The 12,025-nt window shown below is 49.0% G+C and overlaps 1 protein-coding gene across 1 annotated transcript; it reads right to left on the bottom strand.

Annotated features, from left to right (window-relative positions):
* Window positions 1–1,087: 1,087 nt before the first annotated feature.
* On the bottom strand, window positions 1,088–11,635 carry RFWD3 (ring finger and WD repeat domain 3; the record flags this gene model as incomplete). Its single annotated transcript, XM_010717905.3, has 6 exons — window positions 1,088–5,191; window positions 6,608–6,825; window positions 7,090–7,304; window positions 8,086–8,262; window positions 10,128–10,278; window positions 11,389–11,635. Coding segments are annotated over 6 exons (1,152 nt in total), but the record flags the coding sequence as incomplete, so codon positions are not given.
* Between the last annotated feature and the right edge of the window lie 390 nt (window positions 11,636–12,025).

Genomic DNA, 12,025 nt, shown 5'->3' with positions numbered 1-12,025 from the left:
CGCCCCCTCGCGACCACCCCTGAGGGGTCCCGGCGCCATTTTGGGCCAGGGTGCCATTGGGGCACAGCTTCCTTCGTGATTCATCATGACAGCCGTCATCGCAGCCCCAGGCATCTCCACAGCAACAACCCCTATCACGGGGTCCAGCACCATTAGCATGATGTCTTCACAGACGCCAATAGTTTGGGGTAGAAGGGACCTTTAAGATCTTCTAGCCCCAATCCCTCGATATTATTTTCTGGCATTATTTGTATTATAACCACTGAGCTGCCACAGCCACAAGCTCCTGCTTGAGCATCCTCCTTTACACACGAGCTGGTGCTGCTGCCAGCAGAAGCAGGGAGCAGTGCTTAGGCATGCAGCTGTCCCATGTTGGGCACCCAAAATTTGTCCCAATCTTTGCATAAAAATCTCTTTGTGCATCAGTTCTCATCTGGGGAATGGGGATGTTGTCACTCTCCTTAGAAGGCAGTGCCAAGATGTGTTGAAGTGGGAAAGGCTCTTGGCTATGCAATTGGAGAACATAAGAAACCCTAAAGAAAATGAATGTGATTGGTGTGCAGGATAGGAAACTTAAGGCCAAAAACTGAACAACAAAGAAAAAAAACTCAAAATATCAAAGAACTGAGCATTGAATGTCATGTCCAACCAGGCTGCTCAATGCATGTGGGCTCAGCAACTCATAGAATCTTGCATTAGGGGTAGGCGACTCGGCCAAACACCTGCCTTGCACTGCAGGACCCCTGGTTTCATGGCATTTTACTCCTGTCCCCACTGAGACTCCATCCAGGCTTTCTTCATGGGGACAGAGAGAAACAGGTGCTCATGTAAGAGCTGTCACCTACCCACCTACAGGGGGTGAGACGTGCCAAGCTCTGTAAAGTCTTCTGGGGGTGATGCCAGAACCAGAGAGATTTGCTCATGAGCACAGCAGTGAAAGACATAGAAAATGAGCATCTCCACCCCAACTGCACGTGTTGGGTCAAGCAAAGGAGGTTAGGTGAAAAAACAAAGGGATAAAGCATACAGAGAGACAGCAGTTGTGTCCTCACAGATGGGAGAAAGAAAGAAATAGTTGCAAGGTACAATATTTAATTCCCCATTTAGGGGTCAGAAAGGAGCGAGCACAGGGAACACACTTTTCACACTGCGAGCTCATAGAAGAGCCAGGCGGGTTTCTGCCTGACAGCCTCCCCAGGAGCAGTGTTTGGTATCACCACAGCTCCCTCCTCCCTGGGAGCCAGACTTCAGCATCTCACACTAAGGAAATCCATCCAGTCTGAGCTGTACTGCTTCACCAAACCTCAAAATCTCACCCTGAGCGCTGCAGCAGTAGATGGCGGAGCCCTGGCAGTCACCCTGCAGAGGCTGTGCTCCTGGAGAGTGCAGGCAGACCTTCAGCAGCCCCACCTGGGTGTGCATCCAGGCAGAGACCATGGCATGAAGGGAGATGGGTGAGCTGGCAAAGTCCCCGTGCTTCTTGCGTTGGCTGCCGGGAAAGCAGTGCTTGGGAGGGATGCTTCGTGCTGGCACCCAGCAGCTGCGCAGCTGGAAACACTTAGAGACAAAAGCCAGCAAAAATCCACCCAGTGCTTGGCAGCAGATCTGGCTTATGGGAAACGATTGGAAAGGCCCAGCATGAGAGCTGGCTCTGCTCCTCCTCCTCCAACAGGACCAGGAGGAGAGGAGCAGCAGAGGCAGTGCACAGCTTCCAGCTCCTTCCCCAGCCTCAGCTGCCCTCTTTTCCAGGAGCAGCAGCACCCCTGCGTCCTTCTGCTGAGCTCTCTGCACTCCTGGGAAAGTCCTGCTCCAACCTAGGGCTATAACATCCTGATAGCCCATCCCCAAACACACATTTCATAAAGAAGAGCCCCACACTGTGTCCACACCACAAGTTCAACAAGGAAGAGAGATTTCTTTGTGCACAGCGACATCTCTGCCTGGGCAGTAACCCCAGCAGCTCAGCACAATGCAGCATCGTCACTCTGTGGGGAAGAAAACTTGTCCAACGCAGGGCAGATGCTCCAGTTTCTGACTGGACACAGACTGCTCGCTCCCACGGTCCTGAATTTTGGCTCAGCCACCAAGCAGCGCTGAGGCTCCGTCCCTTGCACAGCCCAGGACTTCAGCACAGCCTCTACACCCGTTGCCCATCTCTGCTGATGAAGGCTGGTGCTTCACTTCCACTTTGTCTCCACTTATCTCCTGGGCCACAGCTTTGCATCTTCGCCTATCTGAGCATGGAAATAGGCAGAGCACGGCAATGCTTAGATTCCAAGGAGGCTGGGGACAAACAGGAGACAGCATCCCTTGGGTCAGGGTGAGCCTCGTGCCTCCCACACTCACACTTGAAGAAAAGGAAAAAACAAAAGGCAATTTCCCCCTGATGAGCCACAGTTCTTCCCCAGCCTTCTGCTGCTCCCAGCTTGATGCCATCTCAAGCACGGTGGGCAGACACCCCATCCACTGCTAGCGGAAGCAAAACCAACCCCTGGGGACTCTGCAATTAATTACGCTTCAGCAGGTGGGATAATCACCGAGATGAGGCTGAGGCACTTCCCCTCCTGCCCAGCACAGCCCAGGCATTGCCTGTTACCTGCTGGGTTCATCCCGAGGTCACTCTGAACATCAGATAAGCACGGCAGGGCGTAGCTCTGCCCAACCTCCTCCATTTTTCATTACTCAGGGGCACTGCTTACCAAGAGATGGGACTGCAGCACTGTCCACATCCCCTCAGTGCTCCCCAACGCTGCTGCAGCTCCAAGATCTCGTCAGCAATGCTCTGTGCACAGGTTTCCTGCAGGCACAACCCGGCAGCATCTGAGCCCACAGCTCACTGCCATCCAAACACAGCTGGGCTTTTTCTCTTGGCTTTTTCTCTTTAAGCAAAGACGAGTAAACTGAGCAAGAGGCACTTTTGCCTCTTCAGTATTTGTCCCTAAAAATCTTTATCTCAAAAGGAGATAAGAATTGAAATGAGGAACGATGCTCCTCCGCAGCAGGCTGCAGAAAAGCAGCAGTGCACACAGCCAACAGGAAAGCCCCATCTGCAGAGAGCAGAGCTTACCTATTGCCTCCCATCACATTTACTCCAGGAGCTGCCACAGGGCTGCCTCGCTCCAAATCTTCCCAGAGACAGAAGCAGAAATAGCTCCCTGCCTCCAGCCCCTAATGACAGCTGCCCTGCATATTGCAGACACTGATTTTTCTTCTCCCTATCCAGAATCTGCCCCTTTGACTCCAGACAAGATGAGCACCTGTTTAATTAACACATCTGACCTTCCCCCAGCCCTCAGTGCAGCTTTCTGCACGCAGTTTAGGTGCTCTTTGCCAAAGCTTACTGTGAACCTGTGACAGCAATGTGTGTGGTTCTTAGCATCTAAAATCTTTGAAAAATTCTTCCAAACTCTGGGTTTGAATAGAACATCAAAATGCTAATTTCCCTTTCATTTATTTCAACAGAATTTAATTTGTTAATGCCATCCTGCAGGAATAAGAGAGACAATAGAAAATAATTGCTACCTAGAAAATCAGAAGATGGGAAATCTTAATTTCTTTCTTCCTGCGTGCATGTGAAGATTTTTGGGGGGGAGGATGGAAAGCCATTATTTCAGTCTGAACCCCAGTGCAAAACATGAGAAAGCTTACCTGCAAACGGGGCCGCTCACTCACAGCCACAGGACAAGCAGCATTTACTGCTGAGGTGCTTCTAAGGTACAGCAGCACCGACTATATTTGATAACTATAAACACTTTATTTTTACAGCATAGAAAAATAAAATAATATACATAAATTTACAAAGTTAAGCAGAGATCTCACCAGACTCAAGCAGGATCCTACCTTGCACGTCCCAGAAAACAAAACTGTTCTGGCAGCATGAGTGGTAGCAGGCTCCACATGCCCAGGTCAGATGCTGCTAGCACAGTGCTGTGCCCAGGGACACGGTGCCAACACAGGGACTTGCCTTGTGGCTTCTCTAACATCCTCACAGCTTTGCTTTTGATAAACAAAAGGAAACCAAAGTCTTGTTCCATGATTTGATGTGGAAATGAGCATTCCTATACCCTGCAGCATATTCACAGTATAGATGCCAAGAATCAGCTGCACCAGCCAGGGCTGATCCCCATGGGCAGCCCCACTGATGCCCCACAGGAGAAGAGCCAGCATTCTCCTCTGCTGTACGGGCTGTTGAAGTACTGATGCACTGCAAGGAAGGACACGCAGACTGCAGCAGCCAGCAGTACAAGTATCCCCCACACCCCCTACCTTCATATGAGCTTCCATTTTCCACAACCACACTGCCCGAGTTTGCTTGGATGTTGGTGGCAGGTGAAGGAGGGAGAGAGAGGGAGATGGGGGACAGGGTTGGGCAACCACAGTGCAAAAAAAATTATATGCTCACAGGGAGAGAAAAAAAACTGCAGATTTTTCAAGCCTGCTCTCTTCATGGCCACAACACGGGGTCTCTCCTCCTCAGGACCTGCTAACTGCCTTTGCCCTCTGCCTTCAAAAAAGAACATGGGGATATGTTCTCTGAAATAGTGATTCTGCTTTTACACCAAGCATCAGCAACGCCGGTGAGGTGCCAGCATTGCCATCTTTTCATCACCCAGTAATCATAGCAGTACTCCATGTGAGAGTACAGTGGGAGTCACAGGTCTTCAAGTTCCTTTTTTCTGTTGATTTGTAGAAGACAGTTGCAAATCCCTCTAATATATTCACACTGGAAAAAGTGCAGCAACACACGCTGGAGACGGGCCAAGAATTATTGCTGTGCTGAGGCAGCTTGCTGAGCTCGACTGTAAAAAATTGACCAATGGAGAAATAATGACAGACCTGAAAAAGGAGGATGGAGGATGACAGGAAGCACCCCAGGCACCTCTGTGCCCCAGTTCCTGACTGCTGCCAGAAAGGTGCTGCTGCAGCTCCTGCCTCTTGCAAGCAGCATGTGCAGGACACCAAGCAGCATGTGGGACTGTGCTGTTGCTGTAGGGCCCATCAGCAGCACACTTGGGAAGCCCTCATGGTGAGCACCACGGGGACACGCTCACTGCCACCTGTACAGCTTCACTGCCTTCTCCGTCAGAGTAGCCAGCAGGTGGGTTTGGTTCACCTCCATGGGGCAGATGTCCAGCACGGGCAGGTCAGCCTGCAATTTCTGCAGCAAGGAGCCGCTGCCAGCATCCCAGAGCTGCGGGACAGAAAACATGACTGCAGAGTTCTCCTCCCCCATCCAAAATGGAGCTTCTCTCCAAATAACTGACCTCCCCTGCAGCACTCGGCCCACAGCAGCAAACGCTGCCTCTAGCCTCCCTGGGAGATCTGTAAGCAAAGGGCTGCTCCACCCACACCTGGCTCTGGCACACCTTCGCACTGGCAGCACAGACCCAATACAGGTCAATCATGCTCAACCAACCTGCCTGCTTTCAGGAAATGCCCACATCTGTAGACAAGGGGCACGCAGCAGCTGTAACCTACCTTGGTTTCAGTGAGGGTTTTGACACAGCCTAGCATTCCTGTACACAAGCTGGGATGTTATGGTCTAGACGGCTGGATCCTAAGCCCTAAACTTAGAGGTTTGCATCCCACCTGGGGACACTTTTAGCACTGAAGGTCAATTGCAAGCCTCTCCTTTATTCAAGGCATTCTCCTGATTTATCTGCTTATTTTTACTGAGTGCTGATGCAAACAGCTCTCATGCAGAGAGGAGGCACCAGAAGGGTGACACTCTCAACCACCTTTGTCCTGAAGAACCCCCTCCATCAAATTATTCCTCGCAGTTCCCTGAAAAAGTCAAACGACTGCTAAATGTGAAAAGCAGAATAAAAAACCTTCCCTACTTCCTTCAGGATTTTGAGCTCCGCTGTTTCACAATCACTGTGGCAAAGGCTGCTGCTGATTTTCACATATATTATTTCTTGTTTGCTGAGCAGACTTAGGGAAACATCGTCTCATCTGACACCTCTGTTTAGCACTTGCTCCTGACACACTCCAGAAACATTCTGTGTTGCCTGCATCTCATTGTTGTGCCCTTCCACTAAGTGTTAGTGAAGTTCACACCTCCCTAAAACCAGGGTCTGGAGACTTTCCTCAATCTGCTTCAAGAAGCCTTTGTCTGCTTTCACAGCCTGCTTGGGTAACGGACTCCCAGCACGTCACCCTTAAGCCCTTCCTTTGATCCTGACTCATCAGCTCTCACACTGCTCTCCATCCTCTGCACCTCAGCTGCTTCTCCACAAGAAGGACAAAGCTTCACCCACCTTCCCTCCTCCCTTTGCCCTGTCCACCCCTCAGCACTTGGCACATTAGCTATCCCACCAGGGCTCAGTTACTGCAATCACATTACACTGCTCAGTTGCAACAAGCCCAACTACATTCCTCTGGCAGACAACAGGGGCTTGCTGCCTACATTCCCCTCCGTGGATGCAGAGCACAGGCTGATATTGGCCAACATCCCACGCTATCATTAGCATCTACTACAGGAAAGCACAGGGTAGTGCTTGTGACAAGGTAATTCCCACCGAAGCACATAGATGCTGTGACTGATAAAGCTTCTCTCCCAAAGAATTGCAATAAAATCCCCCACACTGAATAGAACAGGAGATACCATGGCAGAATTAGATGCCTCGTCGCCAGCGCACACGAAGATGCTGCCATCCTCCTCTGGGCTCTGGAAAATGGCATTCTTGGTCAGCAGCTTGCAGGTGGGTCCAGCACTGAAAGTCTGAACGGGGTTAGAAGAGCAGACCACATCTTCAGAGGCCTCTGTCAGCGGGGTGCAGGTCAGCTCCATCAGGACACAACGCACACATGGGTTACTTTTACCTGTGGGGCAAAAGCAAAGAGGTAGCCCTTGAAAAATTTAATTGTGGACAAGTATAACTATAGGGAGACAAACAAAGCCACCTTACAGCTACCTCCTTTCACCCTCGCCTGTTTCTTAGCTATGTGCAAACACCCCATGTCGTGGTCAAGGCAGATACCTTGCCTCAGGTAGGTTCTCAGCTCCTAAGTTGCTGATGAACCAACAAACATAGCTGGACAGAGCATCAGCAAAAACACACACCACAGATGCACACTGTCACTTACTGGGCCTGTACGTCGCGAGGCAGTGCCGTGTGGTGCTCTCTGTCTGAATATCAATGCATCCCCCTGGCTCCAGCAGCAGGTGATGAGGCCGGTAGCAGTTCCCAGCCTTCTGTTCCCAGAAACAAGCTCCTTCCAAGGTCCCAGCCAGTATACCACCATAGGGCAAAGAGGCCGAGGCCATTCGAGGCAGATAAGACAGCGATACCATGGGACACCTGAAAATGAGTGGCAAGAGTCAGTGTTGCTAGCTGCAGTCAAGCAGCATTCTGCTTCACCACTCCAGAGCTCCCACAAAGAAAGGACGCAAGGCAGGCTATGAAACAGCCCTTCAGGGAAGGAACCCCAGTGGGTTTGACGTGGATAAACAAAATTCGGCAAGATTACTGCCTTATGCTTTAAATAGGCATCATACAGCATGTGGTGCAATCCACAGCTTTAACACTCCAAACAGAGACAGCAGGCTTCAGCAGTCAGCAGTAGAGTACTTACTTGTGAGTCCTTTCCTTCACTGAAGGGGCAGGCCAAGTGACAAAAGCAACATGCTCAGGTAGTTTAAACAGCAGCTTGACGTAGCTGGGCCCCACCTCAGCCTGCCTTGCATTAAATCTGGGTTAAAGCATTAAAGCTTGTGATTGTCTTGGGCAGTGCAAAGACCAGAACGGCCTAACTGGCCAAGTCCACACAGCTTACAGGAGATCCCCTGAGATACGCTCTTAAATCAATATTTGATTCTGAGTAGAAGAGATGGAAGCACCAGTGTCCTGAAGCTCTTTGTAATTTGTCCTTTTCAAAGGAAACACTAAACCCAGCTCCAAAACCCAGCTGGTTCTGCTGCTGCACAATGGCTGGGTCCATTTCTGATGGCTGTATGCCTTAACAAGATGCACTGGCCAAGTACCTACACTAACTGTACATGTATCATTTATGGAGGGAGCTATGCTCAGCTTAACATACAGCAGTAAAGCAGAAAAAAAGTGACACGCCCTTATGCCATACCTGGACTTCTGAGGGACTAGTTCCTGGACGTGGGAGCTGGTGTCTCTCAGATCATATATCATGATGGAGCCGTTGACCAACCCAGCATAGATGTAGTTTGTATCATCGAGACACCAGCAGCAGCTCCAGACAGGGCGGCCAGTATTGTATGTCTGTACCACAGTGTTTGTTGCCAAGCTGCAGGAGAAAAACAAACTGTTGGTCCTTTGCACAACACCTATTGGCAAGAAAGTAGTGCACCCACAGGAAGCAAATCAGGTTTCTTTCTACAGACTTAAAAGCTAATCTCCTTAGATTGAATCCTGAATTACCACTCCCATGCTCTACACACGACTGCGTAATCCAGATGCAATAAACCCTTTCATATTGTTTGTGAAGGGGGTTATAATTCTTCCAGAGTGATGCTTCCTTTTCTAGATTGATTTTCAGAGACTGGGAATGGAAATCTCAGAGCAGGATCTCAGCTGCCTTATGGGAAAGAAATCTAAGTTACTCTTCTGGAAAAAATCAGGAGAAACCCTCTACTGCAATCTCTTAACACTGCTTATTCCTAAAATCGCTAGGCTTGCATCTTCAGATTACATCTCATTATTTCCCTCTTTCGTGAAAGGGACATTACTTATGCCTCAAAAGAAACCAGTTTATACAAGAGAGAAACAATAAATGGGGTTAAGACTGTTAAAAGCACATTTATAGTGTTAATTCTTTAAAACTTTAATTTGTGGAAGGCTGAAGAGGGAATGACGTGGAGGGGCACAGCCCAGAAGAACAGATGAAATGGGTCTCAGGTCAGAATGTATGTTAGAAAGCACCCTTTGCCAAGGATAGCACTGCCACTATAGGCTTGGTACACTCCAGTGAGACAGAAGAGAACACAATAAAATAACCCCTTTATAACTCATGGGTTCACTTGGAGAAAGGCAGAAGTCCACAGAAGTAATTGCTCCCAGGGAACAAGCACAGAGACCTGGCTGGAGAGAACTACCAGGGAGATGCGTATCAGAATAGAGAGTGGTTAAAAACAAGGGAAAACAAAGCCTTTGTGCTATTTTCAACACCTGTAAACGTGAACGGGGGACTTAATATCTTGGATAATTCCTTTTTGTAGGATGACTTGGAAATCAGTAACTGGGAAGGTGGCCAAGGGGGGGACGACTCTTCTTTCTACAAAGATGCTGCTGAAGCAAGCACTGAACTCCAGCATCCTGGCATCAAATACAAATGCAGAAGGATCACAAGTTCTGATGCAGTTCATCAGGCAGAGAGAGGCAGATGTGGAAATCAAGTTTAAGCAGCTCCTGCAGTGAGAAGCTGCTCTGCAGGAAAGCCATGACAAGAACACCAACCTCAGCAGTTATAAACCTGGCACACTGACTTAAACAAAACGGCCATCTTTGATACTAAATAGTCAACCAAGGATTTCAACACAGTACCACGAATGGGAAAGCAAGCATTCTTTACATGTTTGTTACAGAATTATGTTCTCTTCATTGTTTCACACGTGGGAAAGAACAGGGATTATTTAATCACATGACATATTCTGCCTAAGTCCATACTGACAGACACGTAGCTACAACTCAGTAAGACCGAGGCCAACAAAGTTTTGAGTTAGCTTAGCACAGAGTAGCAAGAAGACACACACTCATATGCTGAAAATTCCACCAGGGATGGAGAAACATCTCTCACCCTCTGCATAATTGTCTCCAGCCTGCTGTTTTCAGTCACTGCCAGCTCCAGAGCACCTGTGCTTCTCTAGCACACGCTCACCAATGCTGTGCACACACTTCAAATCCCAGATGAACTCCACAATCCACAAGACTTAAGTCAGAGAGGCCCACATCAGCACAGGGAACAAAGTGCTCAACCTAAATTCAGTTTCTGCTTTATGCTATACAAGCTCCCGTGCTCCACATTTCACTGCAGTAACAGAAAATCAAACGCAGAACAGCAGCGGCTACAAGACAATTACAAAATCCAATCCAGACTCTTGCACAGAGCTTACCACTTGGCTGGGAAACACTGCCTCCCCCAGCAAGGCTCACCTGGTGAGTTTGAGAGTGTTGTCCAGAGCGGCAGACAGCAGCAAGCCATCTGCACGACTGCCAAAAGCCAGCCCCCGGATCTGTTTGCTGTGGATGGGGATGTACTGACTGCTCTTCAGGTTGGCCACGCTCATCATCTTCACACCGCAGCCTGACAAGAAGGATAAGGCAGGTTATTGCAGAGCAGGCTGTGTGCGAGGCAGCTGCTGAGGAACCTGCAACTAGCAATTCTACATCCCGTCTACAATCTCCACGTTAAAACCTGTGGTGGGGTGAACGCATCCAATTTATTTGCTGTTCTGAGTGAGAACTGACACAAATCATTATTAAGTTCAAACAGCAACAGCGTAAAATCCTGAAGTATTCAAGCCAGTGAGAGCAAACCCAGTGTTAGTGTTACAGTTCTCATTACACCAGCTGCTGCACTTTAGTCAGTTTCTCCTAAATAAGCACAGCAGGATTACATGGCAGTTTAAGAGAACAAGTCACAGCATCAAATGCTTACAGGTGAACTTCACCTGCGTGCCACAAAGCCTCCATTCAGAGATTCACTCCGTGGCTCCAAAGAATAAGGCGAGTTGAATAGAGTGAATGGAATTTTCTTATGCTCAGATAAGGCTCATTATTTGGTTAATGGTTTGGAGATTAAAACAAGCTTCACCATTCAGAAAGCATGAAAGTGCTTTGCAAATAAAGGCTCTCAGACTCCTAACGCTCCATCTGTTTCACAGGGACAGGAAGCTGGCACAAAGCCAGGTGTCAGTTCACTTGCCCCAGCCATAACAGCCAGACAGAAACAGCACTGCCCATGCTTCTTGACCTCCTGTTCCCACACTGGGAGACAGTGCTCCTGCCATTCATACCAAAAGTTTGTTTTCTTTTAAAAAGGAGTTAGTTGACAGCACGTGGATCAATCCACCTGCAACGCAGGGAACATTTCTTGCTCACGCATCAGGAGCAGCTCTGCCTGCCCTCGTGTGCTGACCTCTTTTACCTGCCCGAGGATGTGGCACTTGAGCAGAAGAGCCAGAGATCCCTGCTAGGATCCCATTGCAGAAGCGAGGGGGGAGACAAGTCATCTCTCTGGGCAGAGGTCACCAAAGCAGAAGCATGGACCAGAGGCAGACTTGTGAGTGCTCCCCATTTATATGGCACATACAAAGGTAAAGCCAGAGAGAGGGGGCACAGGGAGCAAGCAAACATTTACCTTTTGTAAATTAATACCACCTACAAACCCCCAGATCTCAACTTGCCCATTTACCAGGAATAAAAGTAGACTGTGGAGAAGGCTGCGATACCACGAGACAGCTCAGCGAGTCACAGTACGCCATCACTCTGCAGTTCCCAGCCTGAGACACCACAAAAACCTTCTCCAAGTGGTACCTGCGCTGGCTCTGGCTGGAGGGGAGGCTGCCTGGGAAGCAGGTGCGGGAGTTGCCAGGTTGTTTAGAAGCACTGACATTGTGCTGAGCCACCAGAGCCTTCAGCTCCTGCAAAGGAAAGAGAGCTCAGAGAGTTTTAATGCTCTGCTGGAGATGTAGCACCCTGTGCTATCTGATCCATGTACTTCAGGTGTTCCCATTCTCAGAGAAAGAGAGAGAATACGGGCTGTTCTGTCTTCAGGCTGTTTCTGAAACGCTGCATTTCCCAGTCCACTGACTGCAAGAGCAACAAAAGCATTCAAAGGTTCTGCAGGCTCTGGCCGAATCTACTCAGTCTGTTATTGTATGTATTAGAAGAGATGGCTCTGGGGCAACACAGAAAAGCCAATGACAATTATTACCAGATCAATGCTGTTTAGAGGAGAATGAACTGCCAAGCACTACAAGCAGCTCAGCCACAAGAGACAGTCAATTAGAACCATTTTCCAGAATTTCCAGAATACCCCATAAAGGACA

Source organism: Meleagris gallopavo, chromosome 13 (genome assembly GCF_000146605.3).
Source record: "Meleagris gallopavo isolate NT-WF06-2002-E0010 breed Aviagen turkey brand Nicholas breeding stock chromosome 13, Turkey_5.1, whole genome shotgun sequence".
Taxonomy (NCBI): domain Eukaryota; kingdom Metazoa; phylum Chordata; class Aves; order Galliformes; family Phasianidae; genus Meleagris; species Meleagris gallopavo.
The sequence above is the reverse complement of the archived record's forward strand: the minus strand, read 5'-3'. Positions and strand labels throughout refer to the sequence as shown.